The sequence below is a fragment of the Rhinatrema bivittatum genome, chromosome 2 (genome assembly GCF_901001135.1).
Source record: "Rhinatrema bivittatum chromosome 2, aRhiBiv1.1, whole genome shotgun sequence".
NCBI lineage: Eukaryota > Metazoa > Chordata > Amphibia > Gymnophiona > Rhinatrematidae > Rhinatrema > Rhinatrema bivittatum.
Window position 1 is genome coordinate 21,563,839 of NC_042616.1, and position 23,068 is coordinate 21,586,906.

Genomic DNA, 23,068 nt, shown 5'->3' on the forward strand with positions numbered 1-23,068 from the left:
ACAACTGCACGCATAATCTACACGCTTGAGTTAGGCGCACCGGAGCGCATACGTTTACGCGCCAACAGCCATGGCACCACCAGAAACAGGCATAAAGGCTCAAGTCCTCTGCCCAGCATGCCACATCAGAACCTCACAAAGCAAGGAGGCCGACGCCCTGTGCATCCAGTGTGAGGAGGCCCTGGGAGATCCAGTTCAGGGCCAGTCCCGCCCAGGGCTGAGTACTAGCTCCTCAGGGGGTACCCTGGACCTAATAAATCCCAGTGGGACCTCCCCACAGACGGGGACCCCCAAGGACACAGCACCCCTCAGCTTGGATCCAGTGTCTATCTCATGGGTGGAGTTCTTCAAAGGGGTCCACACCTTTGTTCAAATGCAAACTGAACCTATGACTGAGCAACCATATGCTCCACGGGAGGACCCTTATGCCCCAGGCCCCTCAAGACCTAGGCGCAGGCTTTCACTACCCAGAAGCTCCACTTCTGCGGACTCGGACATCTCTGAAGAGGAGGCCAAGCCCCTAGAAGAGGGGGAACTCCCCCCGGGGACAGAGCCTCACCGAACCATGAGACGCTTCTTCATAAAAGAAGAGCTTCCGGACTTAGTCACCCAATGCCTGGCTGAGTTCGCCGTCTCGGGCCCAGGTACCCCGGGGGAACCTAGAACGAACCCCCTGCTGGAGGGCCTTTGCCAGCCCTCCCGCCATTTCCCACTGTTGCAAGCCGCACAACAGCTAATGGACCTGGAATGGAATGCTCCAGAGTCCTCGTTCAAAGGGGGACGAGCTTTGGCAGCCATGTACCCTCTGGATCCGGCAACCAAAGATCTGCTTGCCTGCCCAGGAGTCAACATCGTGGTCGCCAAAAGCACCACTATCCCAGTAGAGGGAGGAGCAGCGCTCAAGGATGCACATGACCGACGTCTGGAATCCATCCTTAAACAGTCCTTTGACGTGGCCGCTATGTCTCTACAAATTACGGCCTGCTGCACAGTGGTGACATGTGCCTGCTTAACCCAGACCAGGAACAACGCCCCGGGAGAAGACATGGAACAGGCAGTATCATTCCTTGCGGATGCTGCTTCCGATCTGGTGTGCACAGCGGCCAGAGGAGAGTCATCGGCCGTGTCGGCCAGGAGACAACTCTGGCTCCGAAGCTGGTCGGCCGATACATCTTCCAAAACGCGCCTTACAAGGATGCCTTTCAAAGGATCCCTCCTGTTCGGCAACGAACTAGAGAAACTAGCCAACAAATGGGGCGAGTCCCCACTGCCACGATTACCGTAGGATAAGACGAAGAGGAACCAGCGACCCTTCCCCAGATCCTCCAGGGGCAGAAGTTCACAGTGCTTCAATCCATACAGAAGCAGCTATCAAGCGCCCCGCCCTACCGGCAGGAACCAGTCCTTTCGGAACAAGCACAACAAAAGGGGAACCGGCTCGGGTTCAGGCCCCAGCCGTACCCAACAATGAGATTCAGCCAACCCATCCAAGGGAAGACGTCATAGGGGGCAGACTTGCTCTGTTTTACCGCAGATGGGTCGAGATAACTTCGGACAAGTGGGTCCTAGCCATCATTCGGGAGGGGTACTATCTGGATTTCCTACGCACCCCTCCGGACAAGTTCGTGGAGTCTCCCTGCCACGACCCCTCCAAAAGGGCGGCAGTGGGGGGCGCTCTTGGGAGCCGATGAGAGAGGACGTCTGAGGGCAGTGCTCCGCTCTCCGCAGGCCTAATCACCGTCCACATTTAGCGATTTCCACCCACAGCCTCACGAAATTCGCAGTTTACCTGAAAGGCAGTGCGTTCCGGCTCTCATCATGGCATGCAAGCGACGAACGACGGATCTGAAACAATTTGCTTACGGCAAGTCGCCTGAGGATCAGGATCCTGAGATGGCCGCCGCGGCGCCTGAAACGCCGACCAGCCCGGAGCGCAGCCTGCCGGAGCCCCCTGCCGCGAGTTCGGGAGGTGAGGACACTCGTTTTAACTTCCCCTCGAGGGATGAACTACGGGGCTGGTTCATAGAGCTGCGGGCGGAGCTGCGCCAGCAGAAAGCCGACCTCATGGCGGCCATGTCTGATCTCAGGGAGGATTTTGGCGCGTTGGGCCGCAGGGTCGACGAGATAGACTTGCGAGTGGAGCAGCACGGGGACTCTATCAACCATTTAAATTCTCAGCAAGGCATTTGTCGCAAAGAAGTCATGGCTCTCTCTGACAAAGTGGAAGATTTAGAAAATAGAAATAGGAGGAGTAACCTCCGCATCAGAGGGGTTCCGGACACAGAAGTGTTCTCTGATGCAGCGCTGGTAGCGAAGCAAATTTGTGCTTTCATTTTAAATCAGAACACCGCTGATCAAAATGTTGCAGTGGTCACAGAGGCTGATATCACGCTGGATAGAGCGCATCGAGCACTAGGGCCGCGAAGGGACAATGGTGCCCGGGATATTGTTATATGCTTCCATCACTATGTACAAAAGGAGCGGGTACTGGAATCAACTAGGAAGATGAAGGAGATCAATTGGCAAACCAACAAATTGGCAGTCTATCAGGACTTGGCGCCATCCACGTTAGCTAAAAGGTATGCACTCCGGGAAGTAACAGCTAACCTTCGCGAGAGTTCCATCCGATATCGGTGGACATTCCCTTTTGGTCTCCAATTTCAAGTTAAGGGGGTTACTTATAAAATTCAAACACTAGAAGAAGCTGCGGAGGCTTTTCAGCGGGCACAGTTGCCAGTCTCCTTCCAGGCACCTAAAATGGCGGCTACAACATCTAAACTAGACACCTATCCAAGATGGCAGCGCGCAGCCAAAGGAGGCAAACGCCTGAAGAGGCAGTCTGATATCTCCAAACAGTCTACTAGTGTCCAGGGGTGAGGATGTGAACCCCTCTGCGAATCTGTGTGTTAATCTCTCAGCGAGAGGAACCTCAGCGAGATGGAGTCATTTGTCTTCATAGAGGGAGACTCTGGTAGATGCAATTAGGGTGGACTATGAGCTTCTGGTTATTAATATTGGACGGTTGTTTTCAAAGTTTCAAAGTTTACACGTTTACAGGTTTAATAGTACAAACCAATGTTTCTGAGTTATTTTGCAGCAAACCTATTTATAAGGTGTGTAATTTTTCTTCACTATCATAAGGCCTGGGGAGCGGGGGGTGGGAGATGTCTAAACTTGTCTAAGGGGGAGGAGTGCACCCCAGATGGCCAATCCCAGTATCCAGACAGGGGTTGGGTTCAAATTCTGCAAGCTGACAGTCAGTGATATACTTATACAAGGATGGATTGGGGTGAAGTGGAGCTTTTTCTTGGTGGGAGGGCACTTAGTCCCTAACGTTACGTTTATTGGGATGGGGGTACTTAGCCTCACAAAGGAGTGGGAGTCACCTAACTTTTCTTTACAATGGAAACCCGTTTAATTTCTCTAAATGTTAAAGGTTTGAATTCGCCTCAGAAGCGTCTCCTGCTTAAAAAGGAGTTACAAGCGCAGAAGGCAATGATTGCCTTCGTACAGGAGACCCATGTGCGGAGGAAACATGAACACCTCTTATTGAACCCTCAGTATCACAGTGCTCACTGGGCGGCTAGTACGAAGGGCTCCCGTTATGCGGGGGTGGGTATCCTTGTAGCGAACTCATTGATACATGAGGTCCTGTTCAAGTTAGCTGATGAGAATGGTCGTTATTTGCTCCTTCATGTCCGTTTTGGTACTAGAGTTTTCACTTTTCTCAATGTATATTTTCCAAATACGGAGCAGGGGTCTTTTTTAAAGATCATCGATAAAGTCTTGCACCGCCATTTATTGGGGGATTTGATTATAGGGGGCGACTTTAATGCTATACGGGACTCCAAGCTAGATTCATCACATGGCAGTGTAACCCCCAGGGGCATGAGACAGGAGTGGGCAGCATTTTTGGAACGCTGGAGTCTCACTGATATTTGGCGCCAGCGCTACCCTAGATCACGCTCCTATACTTTCTTCTCTAAGCCCCACAATACGTACACCCGTATAGACTACCTATTTCTGCATGTCAACCTGCAAAATGTGGTTGGGCGTGTTGGAATCGACAGTATCACCTGGTCGGACCATGCCCTTATCTGGCTGGAGATCCAATTTCGGGATCCAGACACAGGGTATAGGGCTTGGAGACTTAATGAAAGCCTGTTGACTGATAAGACCTTTGTGCGTAATGTAACTGCTCAGCTTAAATCATATTTTGAAACAAACCTCGTTGACAACCAGGCTGTAGCCACGGTCTGGGAATGTTCCAAGGCTGTGGTAAGGGGTCTTTTCATAGCCAGGGCAGCTTTTTGCAATAGGGAAAGAGAAAAATCCCGCCAGCTTCTCATGGAGGAGTTGGAAGCGCTGACGCGACAGCATCAGTCATCCCTCTCTTTGACAGTTTATGGCAGGCTGCTCAAGGTAAGGGACGCACTGAGGGCCATTGATGACGCCGCTATTAGCCACTCTTTAAATCTTCTTAAACAACAGTATTACGAAGGCGGTAACAAAGCGGGCCGGTATTTAGCACGCAAATTGCGGGCGACCAGGGCTCAAACATTAATAGCTAAAGTGCGTACCCCCAAAGGGCAGCTTGTCACAGCGTCAGCGGACATTCGTAAGGCCTTTACAGACTTTTACGCTACTTTATACTCCCCAGGGAAGACGTTGGGGGGCTCTAATATCCAGACATATCTAGATTCGGTTGTCTTGCCACTGCTTACCCCTGAGCAGGCCTGTATGCTGGACAAGCCTATTGCTTTACTTGAGGTTATGGCCGCTATTAAACTATTGAAAAAAGGAAAGGCCCCAGGGTTGGATGGTCTCTCAGAGGCCTACTATAAAACATTTCAGGAGACTCTTGCGGAGCCTATGGTGGACATGTTTAATTCCTTAAGGGAGGAGGGGCGGTTGGACAAACAGGCTAATACGGCTGGGATATCGGTCATTGCAAAACCGGGCCGAGATCCGGAACTGTGTGGTTCTTATAGGCCGATTTCCTTGATAAACCTGGATTTAAAAATATTGGCTAGAATCCTAGCCGCGAGATTGAATCTTATACTGCCTGCCCTGGTTCACCCCGACCAAGTGGGGTTTGTCCCAGGACGCCTTGCTGCCGACAACGTACGTCGGATTGTAGACCTCATAGAATATGTCCAGCATGAGGGTATACCATCCGTCCTTTTGTCTCTGGATGCCGAAAAGGCGTTCGACCTTGTTCACTGGCCATTTTTGTTTGCCACGCTTGAAAAGATGGGGTTCGGGGCTTATTTTATACAATGGATTGAGAAATTATATGACTCCCCCTTTGCTCGGGTAAAAGTCAATGGCAGTTATGGCGAGGCTTTCGCAATAGGGAGGGGAACGCGTCAGGGCTGTCCCCTATCACCGCTCTTATTTGCCCTTTTTTTGGAGCCGTTCGCAGCACGTGTTCGTGATGCTATAGAGGTACAGGGGGTAGTTCATGGTCGCCATCAGTTTAAGATCTCATTGTTTGCAGACGATGTGATGTTCACTTTAACAGACCCTATGTCATCCTTACAGGGGGTGATGTCAGAACTGATATCTTTTAGTAATGTATCAGGTCTGCGTGTGAATTATGACAAATCTGAAATCCTTAATATTAATTTACCTGAGGTTGAGGCAGCTGAAATAGCGAAACATTTTCAGTTTAAGTGGGCGACAACCGCATTGAAATACCTAGGTGTCCGTATAGGAACTAGGGCCAGTCAATTGTTAGCCCTTAATTATACTCCACTAATTCACTCTCTACAGAAGGACATGGAGGGTTGGCAAAGGGGAACTTTTTCATGGTTAGGCCGTATAGCCATAGTTAAGATGAATGTTTTGCCCAGACTCTTATATTTTTTTACCACCATTCCCATCTTTCTTCCTTCGGCGCTCATAAAGAACTGGCAGAAACTCATCTTTGGGTTCATCTGGAGGCGACGCCCGCCTCGGGTGGGCAGGTCGACCCTATATTTATTTAAGGTGCAGGGGGGTCTTGGTGTGCCGAATCTTGAAAAATATTATGGTGCCGCACAGCTCAGAGCTCTAGTTATTATGCACAAGTCCACTGCGCTTCCGCAATGGGCCTTATTTGAACAATCTTGTCTTGGTCATCTTCCCCTTTCTGCTCTCCCCTGGCAGGCAAGGAGTACCTGGGGGGGGATCGACTATGTGCCTTTTGCCTTAGCGACCACTATGCAGGTGTGGTGTCGTTGGAAATTGTCCCTAGTAGGATCCGGAAAGTATACCCCGCTGACTCATATCTTTAGTAATGCTCTTATCCCGTCCACTATTGGGGGTGGCGTTGTCGCGCAATGGCAACATGCCGGGATTGTGCGTATCAAGGATGTTGTTCACGCAGCGACTATAAGGTCTAGTACGGATTTGGGGACACATTATCATTTAGAGCAGGTTGACTTTTTACTGTATGCTAGTGTGTATTATGCTCTCAAGCACCAGCTCCGCTGTGGAGCTCTCCGACTCACCACAACGTTATTTGAAACTATATGTCTCAATGCTCAATTTGTTAAAGGAATTATATCTAAGATATATGTTTTGTTAGCCAACAAAAAACCAGTTCTTTTCAGACAACTACACTTATGGATGAAGGATTTTGACCACCAATTCTCCGATCAGGACTGGGATTTGATTTTCCTCTCGGCGTTTAAATGTTCTATCTCGGCCAACATTCAGGAGAACTGCTACAAATTGTTGTATAGATGGCATTATTCCCCGAGCCAGATCCATCGATTCACACCCACTTCCTCTGACCAATGCTGGCGCGGCTGCGGAGGAGTGGGTACCTATTATCACATGTGGTGGCAATGCCCAAAGGTACAACTTTACTGGTCCTCAGTCATTGCGTGGGCCTCTACTCTTCTCCACTTGGATATACAGGCAGAGTCATGGCATGTCCTGCTCACTTTGCCTTTGGAGACATATAATAAAGACACACAGCGTTTTCTTCAGCAGCTTTTTATTGCGGCGAGACTGGAGCTAGCACTACATTGGAAGGACAAAACCACACCCTCCATAGCCATGTTACAGCGTAGAGTGCACCATACGTTCCAAATGGCCCGACTAACGGCCATACACTGGGATCGCCTCTCAGCTTTTTCAAAAATTTGGTCTCCATATCAGAATTGGCTAGACTCTCAACAATGACTTCTTCGTATCGCTCACCTCGAGATGTGCTTCTCCACTTTGACTTTAATTACCATCGTTCGTTACTGTTAACTTGATTTATGTGTATCAGTTCTGACTGTCAGAGGGGGTGGGGGGGGGGTGGGAGATTTGGGTTTTCTCCGGGGGATTGTGGGGTATCCAAAACGTTTTGACAGAATACGCATTATGGGTCTTTGTGTTCGACCTGGCGATGTTGGTCCTCTGTATGCTCTGTCAATAAAATGTTTAAATTCAAAAGGGCGGCAGTGGAAGTTACACTGTCCAGACTACTGGCCCTCGAGGCCATAACCCCAGTGCCTCCACAGGAAATAAATACTGGGCATTATTCCATTTATTTCATCATTCTCAAGAAAGAAGGAACGTTCAGGCCCATCCTGGACCTCAAGTTGGTCAACCGACACCTGAAGATTCCCCGATTCCGCATGGAAACTCTACGATCTGTAATAAGGGTGATACAACCGGGAGAGTTCCTCACTTCCCTGGATCTGTCGGAGGCCTACCTACACATCCCAATTCATCAGATACACCAGTGCTACCTACGCTTCAAAGTCCTGGACCGTCACTACCAGTTCCGGGCGCTACCCTTCGGGTTAGCCACAGCACCCCGGACGTTCACCAAGGTAATAGTGGTGGCAGCAACATTGAGGAAGGAAGGAATCCTCGTACATCCATATCTGGACGATTGGCTGATCAGGGCGAAGTCGCCAGAGGAAATCCACCAAGCAACCAACAGAGTCAAGAGCCTAGGATGGGTGGTCAACACGAACAAGAGTTCCCTACAGCCCTCACAGTCGTTGGAATATCTAGGAGTCCGGTTCGACACCAAAGAAGACAAGGTCAGCCTAACTCCCACAAGGAGATCAAAACTGTGGAACCGGTTGCAATCCTTGCTGAGCGATCCTCGTCCACAGTATGGGATTACCTGCAAGTCCTCGGCCTGATGGCATCCACACTGGAGGTGGTCCCATGGGCGCGAGCCCACATGAGGCCCCTACAGCACTCGCTCCTCTCATGATGGAGCCCACGGTCCCAGAACTACTCCGTACTTCTTATCACTCCCGAGCAGAGTCCAGACCCAGCTACAGTGGTGGCGGCAGACCAACCACATGAGTCAAGGATCAAGGCTGTCCTCCCCAACCTGGACCCTGCTAACCACAGATGCCAGTCTACGGGGATGGGGAGCACACTGCGAGGAGTTAACCGCCCAAGGGCAGTGGAACTCAGAAGAGGCAGGATGGAACATCAATCGCCTAGAAGCACGAGCAGTCAGGCTAGCCTGCCTGCGGTTCAATCACAGACTTCGAGACAAAGCGGTCAGAGTGATGTCAGACAATGCCACAACAGTGGTCTACATCAACCGACAAGGGGGAACCCGAAGCCAGCAGGTGTCCCTAGAAATAGACCCACTGATGGCATGGGCGGAAGCAAATCCCCAGGAGATCTCCACCATCCACATTGCCGGGAAGGACAACATCACGGCGGACTACCTCAGCAGGGAAAGCCTAGACCCAGGAGAATGGAGGTTGTCGCCCGCAGCCTTCCAATTGATAGTGAACCGATGGGGGACACCGGACATGGACCTTCTGGCAAACAGATCCAACGCCCAAGTACCCAGATTCTTCAGCCGCAGGCGGGAATCGATGCCCTTGTACAGACCTGGCCACTAGGGACCCTACTATACGCCTTCCCGCCATGGCCCCTCTTGGGCGCAATCATTCACAAGATACAGCGACACAGGGGACTAGTCCTTCTGGTAGCTCCGGATTGACCAAGAAGACCGTGGTATGCAGACATGAGAAGACTGCTGGCAGGGAAACCCCTACCTCTGCCTCCACACAGGGACCTGCTTCAACAGGATCCGATCCTCCTCGAGGACCCAGCTCAATTCCTCTCTTACGGTCTGGCCATTGAGAGGGCTCGCCTGAGAAAGAGCGGATACTCGGGGGCTGTAATTGACAACCTTCTCCGAGCACACAAGTTCTCCACTTGGTTAACGTACATAGGGATTTGGAGGGTATTTGAAGCATGGTGCGAAGACCATGACATCAAACCACGCTCATTTAAAGTCCCCGTGATCCTGGAATTCCTACAGAACGGACTTCAGAAGGGACTGTCCCTCAACTCCATCAAGGTACAGGTAGCAGCTTTGTCATGCTACGGCTCCAAGAGTGAGGGAGAGAGCCTCTCACCCGGACGTGTCATGCTTCCTGAACGGAGTCAAACACATTCGCCCACCCCTAAAGTGGCTGGTGCCCCTGTGGAACCTCATTCTCGTTCTGGACTTCCTAGCGGGAACCACCTTCAGAGCACTCCGAGGTCTGTCCCTCCGCCTGCTAACCTTGAAGACTGCATTCTTACTGGCAGTCTGTTCAGCCCGCCGCATCTCGGAACTGCAAGCACTATCCTGCCGTGAACCATTCCTCAGGCTCACCCCGGGATCCATCCAGCTACGCACGGTTCCCTCGTTCCTCCCCAAAGTGGTCTCACACTTTCATCTTAACCAGACCATCTCGCTACCATTGGCGGATGCCTTGAAGAATTCGGAAGAAGCCCGTAGTCTACACCACCTCAACATCGGCAAACTGTTATCCAGATATCTGGAAATGTCGGAACCCATACGAAAAACGGACCATCTTTTCGTCCTTCACAGCGGGAAGAGATTAGGGGAAGCGGCCTCGCGGGCAACCATAGCCCGCTGCATCAAGGAAGTCATCAAGGCGGCCTACGTAGAAGCAGGCAAACCACCACCTCTACAGGTCAAGGCCCATTCTACCAGAGCCCAGGCAGTATCCTGGGCAGAAACTAGAATGCTGTCACCTGCTGAGATCTGCAGGGCGGCGACCTGGTCCTCCATCCATACCTTCTCCAGATTCTACTGTCTGGGTGTTCAGGCACGGGAGGATACGACATTTGCAAGGGCAGCACTAAGTGGGTCATGGGCAGCCTCCCACCCGGTTCGGGAGTAGCTTTTATACACCCCAATAGTCCTGAGTCCATCTGCTACTCGCTAGGAAATGGAGAAATTACTTACCTGATAATTTCGTTTTCCTTAGTGTAGACAGATAGACTCGGCATCCCACCCTTGGCTGCAGTTACGCATGGACTTTTCTTTTTTTTTTTTTTTAAATTTGTAATTTATTGAAAACAGCACAACACGCATGGACTTTTCAAAGTGATTCATGGGCATCCATCGGGCCGGAGAAAGGCAACGTCTGAGGAACCGCACGGTGAGGTTCAGTCCTTGGTTTGCATTTTCTCCCCATCGCAGGTAAAATGCAGCAAAAAAAGAGACTCAAAGTAAACACGCCCAAGGGATCCAACGCCGAGCGAGTCTAACGAGCGGCCATCTTGGTTCTGCCCCCAAGAAGGCGAGGTTTTAACTGGATTTGAATATGGACAGAGAGGGAGCAAGACTCATGGACTCAGGAAGTCTCTTCCAGGCACTCGGCAAAGCAAGGTGGAAAGCACAGAATTGAAAAGTGGCAGTGGTGGAGAAAGACACAGATAAGGGCAACTTGCCTGATGAATGGCGTTGACGAGGAAGGAAAAGAAAAGAAAAAGAAAATGAGGAGCTGCAGAGTGAATGCATTTGTAGGGGAGGGAGGGAGAGAAGCTTGAACTGTAGGTGGAAGTGGACAGAGCCAATGTAGCGACCTGAGAAGAGGGGTTACATGATCATAGCGAGGTTAAAGACAGAGAGGTCATGCAGCTGAATGTTGAAGAGATTGCAGGGGAGAAAAATGAGTCAGCGGCAGGTCAGCAAAGAGCAAGTTATAGAAGACACAATGCTAGGTTCCATATTAGGTGCTACCACCCAAGAAAGAGATCTAGGCGTCATAGTGGATAACACATTGAAATCGTCGGCCCAGTGTGCTGTGGCAGTCAAAAAAGCAAACCGAATGTTAGGAATTATTAGGAAGGGAATGGTGAATAAAACGGAAAATGTCATAATGCCTCTGTATTGCTCCATGGTGAGACCGCACCTTAAATAGTGTGTACAATTCTGGTCGCAGCATCTCAAAAAAGATATAATTATGATTATTATTATTTATTATCATCTAATTTGTACTTTGTTCCTTCAACTTTTGTTAATTGTAAACCGGTATGATGCGATTTCCATCGCGAATGCCGGTATAGAAAAACTTAAAATAAATAAATAAATAAATAATTGCGATGGAGAAGGTACAGAGAAGGGAGACCAAAATGATAAGGGGAATGGAACAGCTCCCCTATGAGGAAAGACTAAAGAGGGTTAGGACTTTTCAGCTTTGAGAAGAGATGGCTGAGGGGGGATATGATAGAGGTGTTTAAAATCATGAGAGGTCTAGAATGGGTAGATGTGAATTGGTTATTTACTCTTTTAGGTATTAGAAAGACTAGGGGGCACTCCATGAAGTTAGCAAGTAGCACATTTAAAACTAATCGGAGAACGTTCTTTTTCACTCAACGCACAATTAAACTCTGGAATTTGTTGCCAGAGGACGTGGTTAGTGCAGTTAGTGTAGCTGTGTTTAAAAAAGGATTGGATAAATCTTGGAGGAGAAGTCCATTACCTGCTATTAATTAAGATGACTTAGAAAAAAGCCACTGCTATTATTAGCAACAGTAACATGAAATAGACTTAGTTTTTGGGTACTTGCCAGGTTCTTATGGCCTGGATTGGCCACTGTTGGAAACAGGATGCTGGGCTTGATGGACCCTTGGTCTGACCCAGTAATGAATGTTCTTATGAGGTGATAAGAGAGGGGAGGAGTGTTTTGGTGGCAGGCTCAGAGAGGAAGGGGTAGATTTTAGCAGTGTTATAGAGGAAGAACTGACTCACTGTAGCAGTGTTTTGGATGTGCAGAAGGAGGGAGATGCATCAAAGATGACCCAAGGTTAGGGGCTGAGCAAACCAGGAGGATGAGAGCACAGAGAGCCCTCCTGATGTGACAGAATCAGTTGTTCCTGATGTTCTGGATAAAGCTCTGTTAGATCTTGGGTTTTATTATTCAGATTTATCCAGGCAGAGACGATTGATATTCTCTGTCTCTGGGATTAGACTTGTAAACCCTGAGGCCCAGAAAGGAAACTGAGTCCAGGGGAACAAGTCTGGCAGTTCCTGGGGATGAGGGGTCCTGGTGTCCCCTCTTCCATGATGAAATGCTATGAGATTAAAGCCAGCTGAGCCCCTCCACGTGTCCCTGAGTGTTTCTGGTTTGTGTTTCAGGTGCCGGTGACGTTTGAGGACATCGCGGTCTCTTTCTCCCAGGACGAGTGGGGGTATTTAGATGAAGAGCAGAAGGAGCTTTACAGGGAGGTGATGAAGGAGAATTATGAGACCCTGAGCTCCCTAGGTCTAGGTAAGGATTGCATTATCTGCATTTCTAGTATACACAGAGGATGTTTTACTAAATGTCATTGGGTCAATGCCTCACAGTAAATGTGCACACAGCCCTGGATTTCCCCCCTTCTCTTGTGTAGGGAATAGGAAGGGCGAGATTGAGGCAGACAGAGCTGGGGTGAATCCCCTGATAAGAAATTGGCAGCTTATCACTGATGCTGTAAGAATGAAGCAGCCCGGTGTATCCCCAGAGCCCTCCGTCTCCTGTGGACTTCAATTACATCCGACCAATGGGTATTGACAATCGTTGCTCAAGGTTACTTTCTAAACTTCCTCGCCCTGCCACCGGCCTCTGCAGACGTGGAGAACGTCCGACAATTCTATTCTTCTGGATCAAGAGGTTTCCCTCCTTCTCTAGTCAAGGGCAATAGAACCATTTCCGCACTCACAGCAAGGCCTAGGATTCTATTTCCGGTACTTTCTGATCCCCCAAAAATCGGGGGGTGTTCGTCCAATTCTGGACCTACGTGCTCTCAACAAGTACCTCCAGCGGGAAAAGTTCAAGATGGTAACCTTGGGATCGCTTCTACCCTTTCTACAAAGAGGAGACTGGCTCTTCTCTCTGGACCTCCAGGACGCATACACCCACATTGCGATAGCTCCAGCTCATCGGAAGTATCTCAGGTTTTTAGTAGGCCCCAAGCACTATCAATATCAAGTGCTTCTGTTCGGCCTAGCGTCTGCACCACGAGTCTTCACCAAATGTTTTGGGGTTGTAGCAGCTTTCCTCAGAAACCAAGGTGTTCATGTCTACCCCTATCTGGATAACTGGTTAATCAGGGCTTCAACTCAGCAAGCTGCTCGGTCGTCCCTCGAATTAACTCTACACATTCTAATTTCGCTAGGATTTCTCGTCAATTATGAAAAATCTTATTTTCCTAGCGTGTAGCCAGATGGACTCAGAACAAGTGGGTATAGTGTGCTCATGCTAGCAGTTGGAGACGGATCTGACGTCAGCACATGGTACATATACCCCTGCAGGAAGTGCAGACACTCAGTAATTTCCGTCTCCAAAGCAGTTTGGAGCTACCTCACGCTCGCTGAGCGTGCTTCCAAATTCTAACGACTAAATGTCATAGAAGAATCCTACCTGAAGACGAGCCCCGCACTCCTGCGGTGATACCCTCGGGTCCCTCCCCCAGTTGAGTTTCCCGAGGTGATTTCCGTGGTCCCTCAGAGGTAAGAGCCTCGGTCCGGTGGCCGAATCGCGGCAGGGATCTAGCCCCCGAGTGAGAAGGGCTAGGGCGCGGCTGAGAGGCGCCTCGGTCCCGATCCATTCGCAGTGAGGACTTGGCCCCCGAGCGAGACAAGTTCGGGCGCGGCCTAGAGGCAGCGGGTGCACTTCCTCGAGCGCGGCAGTGACGGTAATCACCCTCTCCCCCCGCATCCGGAGACCGCCCGGGTTGCAGCCGGGAAGCGCCGAAGATCAGGTAAGGCGTACATCTTTTACTTTTGCTGGTCTCCGAAGAGCAAGGATTGGCGGGGTCTGCCTACGGGAGGCCCGCCGAGGAGGTCGCCATTTTGTCTGCATTGTTCAGGTACCGAGCGCACACTGATAGGCACACACTGATAAGCGTACAGTGGTAAGATGCACACTGATAGGCGCACATGGATAGGCGCACATGGATAGGCGCACAGTGTAAGACAGGCGTACAGTGATAGACGCACATTGATAAGCGCACATTGTTAAGCGCACATTAATAGGCACACTTAATAGGCGCATATATTCAAGCACCTCGCGCATACGGCATAGCGCATAGTATCGGCGCATAGAGTTAACAGACGCGATGGAGCTTATGAGAGCCCATGCGTCCTCAGAGGCGGCACCTCCAGAATCCGGCATTAAAACTCTAGGCCTCTGCTCAGCATGCCACCTTAGAGCTACACAGAGCGAGGAAGCGGATTCCCTATGCGCCCAATGTGAAGAGGCCCTGGGAGTTCCGGGCCAGGGCTGGTCTCAGCCCAGATTAATTGCCAGTTCCTCAGGGAACACCCCGGACCCAGCAGGCCGAGCTGAGCAGCCGGGGAACCTGAGAGACGTGGTGCCCCTAAGGCTAGAACCTGCTTCGCTCTCCTGGGTGGTATTGTTGAAAGGGATTCACGCCTTTGTCCAGATGCAGTCTGATCCCCGAACGGACCCATACGCTCCAGATGACCCTGCCCCTGGACCCTCTAGATCTAGGCATCGACACCCTCCACCTGGAAGCCCCACTTATGGGGATTCAGATTACTCTGAGGAAGAAGGCGAGCTCCCAGAGGAGGGAGAACTTCCCTCAGGAATAGAGCCGTATCGGACCATGAGACGCTTCTTTCCTAAGGAGGATCTCCCGGACCTGATCTCTCAATGCCTGTCTGAGTTGGCTATCCCAGGCCATAACACCCCAGGGGAACCTAGAATGAACCCCCTGCTAGAGGGCCTTCGTCAAACGGCCCACCATTTTCCCCTCCTACAAGCAGCACAACAGTTAATCGACCTGGAGTGGAATGCGCCAGAGGCTTCATTCAAAGGGGGTCGGGCCTTGTCTGGTATGTACCCCCCTGGACTCGGCAACCAAGGAGCTGCTGGCGTGCCCCAAGGTAGACGCCATAGTGTGCGCAATTGTGAAGCGCACCACCATTCCAGTGGAGGGAGGAGCAGCCCTCAAGGACACACATGACCGGCGCTTGGACGCCATTCTGAAACAAGCCTTTGAGGTAGCAGCCATGTCCCTACGAATTGCGACCTGCTGCACAGTGGTGACGCGTTCCTGTTTATCACAAGCCAGGAACAACACCCCGGGAGAAGATATGGAATCAGCTCTCTCGTTTCTCACTGACGCTACTTCCGACCTAGTCCGTACGGCAGCCAAGGGAGTGTCATCCTCAGTGGCAGCCAGGAGACAGCTCTGGCTACGAAATTGGTCAGCCGACTCTTCCTACAAGACACGCCTGACAAGAATGCCCTTTAAGGGATCCCTCCTGTTCGGCAGTGACCTCGAGAAGCTGGCTAACAAATGGGGCGCCTCTCCATTACCCCGTCTACCAGAAGACAAGTTGAGGAGAAGTCAGCGCCCTTTTCCTAGGCCATCCAGCGGTAGAAGCTCTCAACACTTCAATCCCTACAGGAATAGCTACCAAGCACCTCGTTCTCAGGCCAGGAACCAGTCCTTTCGGACCAGGCATAACAAGAGGGGAGCCGGCTTGGGTTCGGGCTCCGGCCGTACCCCATAATGAGAATCAGCCGACCCATCCGGGGGAAGAAGCCATAGAGGGCAGGCTAATCCTATTCTACCGCAGATGGGTCGAGATTACTTCGGACCAGTGGGTCCTCGCCATCATCCGAGCAGGGTATTACCTGGATTTCCTTCGCATCCCTCCGGACAAGTTTGTGGAATCTCCATGTCCACCCCCCAAGAGGGCGGCACTGGAAGCTACCTTGTTGAGGCTTCTGGCTTTAAAAGCCATAATCCCAGTGCCTGCATGGGAGATAAATTCCGGGCATTACTCCATTTATTTCATTGTACCCAAGAAAGAGGGCACTTTCAGGCCCGTCCTGAACCTCAAGTCAGTCAACCGATACTTAAGGGTCCCGAGATTTCGCATGGAAACTCTGCGGTCAGTCAGAAATGCAGTACAGCCAGGGGAGTTTCTCACGTCCCTGGACCTGTCAGAGGCCTACCTGCATATCCCAATTCATCGGGATCATCAGCGCTACTTGCGCTTCAAAATCCTGCAGCAGCACTTCCAGTTCCGGGCTTTACCCTTCGGGTTAGTCATTGCGCCACGGACCTTCACCAAAGTAATAGTTGTGGTGGCGGCGTCACTCCGGAAGGAAGGAATCCTCGTCCATCCCTACCTGGACGATTGGCTGATCAGGGCAAAGTCACCGGAGGAGAGCCATCAGGCAACCAACAGAGTCGTATCCCTTCTGGAAAGCCTAGGATGGGTAGTCAATACAAACAAAAGTTCCCTACAGCCTTCCCAGTCGCTGGAATACCTGGGGGTCCGATTCGACACCCAGGCAGACAAAGTCAGCCTGACCTCCAAGAGGAGATCAAAACTCCGGAATCGTCTACGGACCCTGCTGAGTGCCACCCGGCCCACAGCGTGGGATTATCTACAGGTCCTCGGCCTAATGGCATCCACTCTGGAAGTAGTCCCATGGGCACGGGCACATATGAGGCCGTTACAACGCTCCCTCCTCTCTCGGTGGAGCCCACGATTACAGAATTACACCGTACATCTACCTCTACCGGCCAGGGTTCGGAACCAGCTACGGTGGTGGTTGCAGCCTGGCCACACAAGCCGGGGGTCAAAAATGTCCCCCCCAACATGGACCCTGCTCACTACGGATGCCAGTCTGAGCAGATGGGGAGCGCACTGCGAAGAGCTCACCATCCAAGGGCGGTGGAACAGAGAGTCGGGGTGGAACATCAACCGACTAGAGGCACGGGCGGTCAGGTTAGCTTGCCTGCGATTTGCCCACAGGCTTCGAAACAGAGCAGTCAGAGTGATGTCGGACAACGCCACCACGGTGGCATACATCAACCGACAGGGCGAAACCAGAAGCCAACAGGTTTCCTTAGAAATAGCCCCCCTGATGGCCTGGGCGGAAGCAAATCTCCGGGACATCTCCGCCGTCCATATTGCCGGGAAGGACAACACCACGGCAGACTTCCTCAGCAGAGAAAGCCTAAATCCGGGGGAATGGCAGCTGTCCCCCACAGCCTTCCAGATGATTGTGGACCGGTGGGGGATCCCAGGCATGAACCTACTAGCGGACAGGTCCAACGCTCAAGTACCCAGATACTTCAGTCGCAGACGAGATCCGTTATCCCACGGGATCGACGCCCTGGTTCAGCCATGGCCTTAGGGGATCCTGCTGTATGCCTTTCCTCCATGGCCCCTGCTGGGAGCCATTCTACACAAGATTCAGCGGCACAGAGGCCTAGTTCTTCTAGTGGCCCCGGACTGGCCAAGAAGACCCTGGTACGCGGACATGAGAAGACTACTGGCAGGGGAGCCTCTACCCCTGCCCCCTCATCAGGACCTGCTACGACAAGGTCCCATCCTCCACGAGGATCCAGCTCAATTCTCTCTTACGGGCTGCCCATTGAGAGGGCTCGACTGAAGAAAAGAGGATATTCAGGGGTGGTAATAGATACACTCCTCCGAGCACGCAAGTTCTCCACATCACTGACATATATAAGGATCTGGAGAGTATTTGAAGCTTGGTGCGAAACTCGCAGCACCAATCCACATGCAGCAAAAATCCCATTCATTTTGGATTTCCTGCAAGATGGACTTCAGAAGGGTTTGTCCCTCAATTCCATCAAGGTCCAGGTAGCAGCGTTATCCTGCTACGGCCCCTGGAGTGACGGCAACAGCATTGCCACGCACCCAGACGTTTCACGTTTCCTGAAAGGAGTCAAACACATTCGACCGCCACTAAGGTGGCCGGTGCCCCTGTGGAACCTCAACCTAGTGTTGGAATTCTTAGCAGGATCCGCCTTCAGACCCCTCAGGGGCCTGTCTCTCCGTTTATTAACCTTGAAGATGGTGTTCTTACTAGCGGTATGTTCAGCATGCCGCATCTCAGAGCTACAGACGCTGTCCTGCCGGGATCCATTTCTCAGGATCACCCCAGGGACTATCCATCTTCGCACGGTTCCCTCCTTCTTACCCAAAGTAACCTCACACTTTCACCTCAACCAATCCATATCCTTACCAACTACGACCTCCTGCAGTCGATCTCCTGCCGGCGCCATTTTCCGTACGAAAACGATTCGCGGCGGGAAATCGCTCCCTGACCCCCGCTGGACCTCCAGGAACTTTTGGCCAGCTTGTGGGGGGCCTCCTGACCCCCACGAGACTTGCCAAAAGTCCAGCGGGGGTCCGGAAGGACCTCCTGCCGTCCAATCGTGTTCGTCTATGGCCGCCGCCATTTTTCGGCGCCATTTTGGAAAATGGCGCCGGCTGAAGACAACAAGATTCAGGAGCAGGAGCCCGTTCCGGACCGCTGCCGTTCCGGACCGCCGCTGGACCCGCAGGTTATTTAAGTCATTTGGGGGGGTTCGGGAGGGTGGGGGATTTAATTTAAAGGGTCGGGGGTGGGTTTTAGGGGGTTTAATGTGCCGGTTTTGCGGTTTTTCGATTTTTCGATTTTTCACGATTTTTCACGATATTTTACCCCCCCAAACGGCAACAATACGATTCCCTCCCCCTCCCAGCCGAAATCGATCGTTAAGACGATCGAGGACACGATTCACATCCCTAGTATATGTATCATGTGCTGACGTCAGATCCGTCTCCAACTGCTAGCACGAGCACACTATACCCACTTGTTCTGAGTCCATCTGTCTACACTAAGGAAAACGAGATTATCAGGTAAGTAATCTCTCCATTAGTCCCATCTCAAACCTTGTCGTTCATTGGAGCAGACTTGGACACTTTGCGAACAAAAGCTTTTCTTCCTCAGCAACGAACACAAACTCTCGTGTCTTTCACTCACCAGTTACAGTCTCAGCATGCTGCGACAGCTCGCCAGTTCCTCATCCTTCTGGGACACATGGCGTCCTCAGTCCATGTCACACCAATGGCCCGCTTGGCCATGAGACTCATGCACTGGACTCTCAGGTCACAATGGATACAGGCCACTCAGCCTCTGTCAACCATTGTCTATGTCACCGACTCACTCCGTCTTGTCTCTCGCATGGTGGAAAAATCAGAACAATCTCCTCCAAGGACTGCCCTTTCAAATTCCAAATCCTCAAGTCATTCTCACTACCGACGCTTCCAACCTCGGGTGGGGAGCCCACGTGGCCAATCTACAGACACAAGGGTCTTGGTCTCTAGAAGAAGCTAAACACCAAATAAATTTCCTGGCGCTTCGAGCAATAAGATACCCTCTCAGGGCATTCCAGGATCGCCTCTCAAATCAAGTCATCCTGATTCAGACGGACAACCAGGTGGCCATGTAGTACATCAACAAGCAGGGAGGCACAGGCTCCTTCCTTCTGTGTCAGGAAGCTGCGCAGATATGGGCGGAAGCTCTCTCCCACTCGATGTACCTCAGGGCCACCTACTTGCCAGGAGTGGACAATGTACTAGCAGACAAGCTTTAGTCGTGTCTTCCAACCACACGAGTGGTCTCTCAACCTCTCGCTAGCAAACTCCATCTTCAGACACTGGGGATATCCTCAGACAGACCTCTTTGCGTCCCCTCAGAACCACACAGTGGACAAGTACTGCTCCCTCATTCGCAGCAAACACTCTCAGCCCAGAGATGCATTCTCCTTCTCATGGGCAACCGGTCTACTTTAATCATTCCCTCCACTTCCTCATGTGACTCTGCTGCTGCGTGAATTACTTTGGTTGCTGCTCCAGCAGTGGATTAAATTCTAAATATTAACTCTTGTTTTTAGATCTCTGAAGTTTAATGGTCCATGATTATTATTATTTTAATTTGTTATTATAATATTTCGTTTGGCAGATCCGCTATAAGCAGATTATAAATGTTATTAAATAAATAGTAGATAAGCCCTGAGGAACCAGACCTATAGGAATCCTAAAGGAGGGACCTGTATAATCTCCAAAGTTCCTTATTGCATCAGCTTTATTTCTGTATCCTACACAGTATGGTAAAGAGAACCCACTGATTTTCTTAACTTCTCTGAATATTTCTATAGAGAGATCATAGAGAGGTTTTCATAGGCATCACATAAAGCTTCTGCTAAGTCACAGAATTCTTTAATATCGAGAGATCCCATGCATTCATTATGTGATCCTTCTAAACATCTCATCTCAGGTTATTGGTAGCGTTCCATGCCATTGTCTCTTACACATGATTAATTCCTTCTTTTTATATCCAGCAGACAATGAGGTAATACAGAAAGAGAAGAGGGAGGAGAATCGAGAAGAACACCCTATAGTATTGGCACTTACACCAAGACAATCAGGAAATGTCTGTGAGAATCTTGCCCAGAGTACTGAGGGGGGAGACATTAGCCAAAGACAGCATGAATCAGAGAAGAAGGAGCAAGTCTCTGCAGGAGAGTCACCGGATGGAGTCACTCCTTGTGACATCCCTGAGCACCAGAGACATCTGAGAAGAGAGAATCCCTTCCAAAGTAATAACAGTGATCAAATGACTTCTGACTTCCAGCAGAAAGAGGAGGAAGGGAAGAAATCCTTTCACTGTGACACCTGTGGGAAAAACTTTAATAGAAAATGTCATTTTGTCTTGCACCAGAGAAGTCACACAGGAGAGAGACCTTTTCCATGCAACCAGAAGTTAACCCTGAAATTACACCAGAGAATCCACACTGAAGGGAGCACTTTTACTTGTATTAAATGCAAGAAAACCTTTTCTTGCAGGGAATCCTTAGTAATACACCAAAGAATGCACACAGGTAAGAGACCCTCTCATTGCCCTCAAGATGGGGAATCGTACAGTTCTGATTTCTCTTTATTAGAAAAACCATTTAAATGTACTGAATGTGGTAAAAGCTTCAATGACAAGGCATATCTCAGACAGCATCAGAAAATCCATACTCGGGAAAAACAATTTAAATGTACTGAATGTGGTAAATGCTTTCGTCGGAAGACCAATCTCATGCAACATCAGAAAATTCATACTGGAGAAAAACCATTTAAATGTACTGAATGTGGTAAAAGCTTCTCTCGGAAAGCGCATTTAATATTGCATCAGAGAATTCATACTGGAGAAAAACCATTTAAATGTACTGAATGTGGGAAAAGCTTCTCTCGGAAGGAATCTCTTACATCGCATCAGAGAGTCCATACTGGAAAAAAACCATTTAAATGTACTGAATGTGGTAAAAGCTTCAGTTACAAGGCATGTCTCAGGCAGCATCATAGAATCCATACTGGAGAAAAACCATTTAAATGTACTAATTGTGGTAAAAGCTTCAGTGACAAGGCATATCTCAGACGCCATCAGAAAATCCATGCTGGAGAAAAACGATTTAAGTGTACTGAATGTGGTACAAGTTTACGTGACAAGGCATATCTCAGACAGCATCAGAAAATCCATACTGGGGAAAAACCATTTAAATGTACTGAATGTGGTAAAAGCTTCAATGACAAGGCATATCTCAGACGCCATCAGAAAATCCATGCTGGAGAAAAACGATTTAAGTGTACTGAATGTGGTACAAGTTTACGTGACAAGGCATATCTCAGACAGCATCAGAAAATCCATACTGGGGAAAAACCATTTAAATGTACTGAATGTGGTAAATGCTTTCGTCAGAAGACCAATCTCATGCAACATCAGAAAATTCATACTGGAGAAAAACAATTTAAATGTACTGATTGTGGTAAAAGCTTCTCTAAAAAAGCACATTTAATATTGCATCAGAGAATTCATACTGGAGAAAAACCATTTAAATGTACTGAATGTGGTAAAAGCTTTAGTCGGAAGACCAATCTCAAGCAACATCAGAAAATTCATACTGGAAAAAAACAATTTAAATGTACTGAATGTGGTAAAAGCTTCAGTGACAAGGCATGTCTCAGACAGCATCAGAGAATCCATACTGGAGAAAAACCATTTAAATGTACTGATTGTGGTAAAAGCTTCGGTTACAAGTCATGTCTCAGACAGCATCAGAGAATCCATACTGGAGAAAAACCATTTAAATGTACTGATTGTGGTAAAAGCTTCGGTTACAAGTCATGTCTCAGACAGCATCAGAAAATCCATACCGGAGAAAAACCATTTAAATGTACTGAATGTGGTAAATGCTTTCGTCAGAAGACCCATCTCATGCAACATCAGAAAATTCATACTGGAGGAAAACCAAGTTAATGTACTGTGTCTGGTAAAAACTTCAGTAGAAAGAAAGACCTTGTAAGCCACCAGAAAAGTTGCATAGGAGTTAAATTCAGTTCACATGCTTTCATATAGTTTTGGAATAGAAGAGTGGCCTAATAAAGATATTAAAATGCCAGATGCAAGAACAATAAAACTTCTCCATTTCCATCAAGTAAGCTATAAGAATCAGGGAGGTTGATATTCAGATGCCAGAAAGCTGGATAAGTAGGACTTATCCTTCTATCTTACTGCTGCTGAATATCCAGTTATGTTCAAAGGCTGAGAAAGGTGTGGGTGGGCAGTGGGTGGATCAGAGGAGTGCTACTTAGCTGGAAAAGTTATTCAGCTAAGTAGCGATTTTGGCAACATGGGTGTTTTGCATGATTTGTAGTTGATTTTTTTTGCCCTGTAACAGTTTTCCCCAGAGAGCTCATTCCCTGTGTGCTGGCTTGCAGGTAGTGTTTGACCGCTGCACTGTAGTTCAAGCAGAGGCTTTGGATGCTGCCATGACTGAAGGTGGCTTGATCAGCAATCACATCCCCTGATGCATAGAGAGAGGAATATCGAGTAAGAAAAGGGAAGTGATAATCCCCTTATACAGGTCCTTGGTGAGGCCTCACCTGGAGTACTGTGTTCAGTTCTAGAGACCGTTTCTCCGAAGGGACAAAGACAGG

The 23,068-nt window shown here is 49.7% G+C and overlaps 1 protein-coding gene and 1 pseudogene across 1 annotated transcript; both read left to right on the top strand.

Moving 5' to 3' along the window:
* LOC115083664 overlaps positions 1 to 23,068 on the top strand; it is a 256,969-nt pseudogene that overhangs the window by 105,308 nt on the left and 128,593 nt on the right.
* LOC115083650 (oocyte zinc finger protein XlCOF6-like) lies at positions 12,331 to 22,672 on the top strand. The gene is made up of 2 exons (XM_029587597.1): positions 12,331 to 12,536; positions 20,428 to 22,672. Exons 1-2 carry the CDS (start codon positions 12,497 to 12,499, stop codon positions 22,386 to 22,388), a joined length of 2,001 nt encoding a protein of 666 aa, XP_029443457.1. The 5' UTR covers positions 12,331 to 12,496; the 3' UTR covers positions 22,389 to 22,672.

Bases quoted from the DNA above. Each gene is read 5' to 3' on its own strand.
- LOC115083650 (XM_029587597.1), top strand. From the start codon at position 12,497: ATGAAGGAGAATTATGAGACCCTGAGCTCCCTAGGTCTAG. The intron at 12,537-20,427 runs GTAAGGATTGCA...TTTTATATCCAG, and splicing joins CCTGAGCTCCCTAGGTCTAG to CAGACAATGAGGTAATACAG.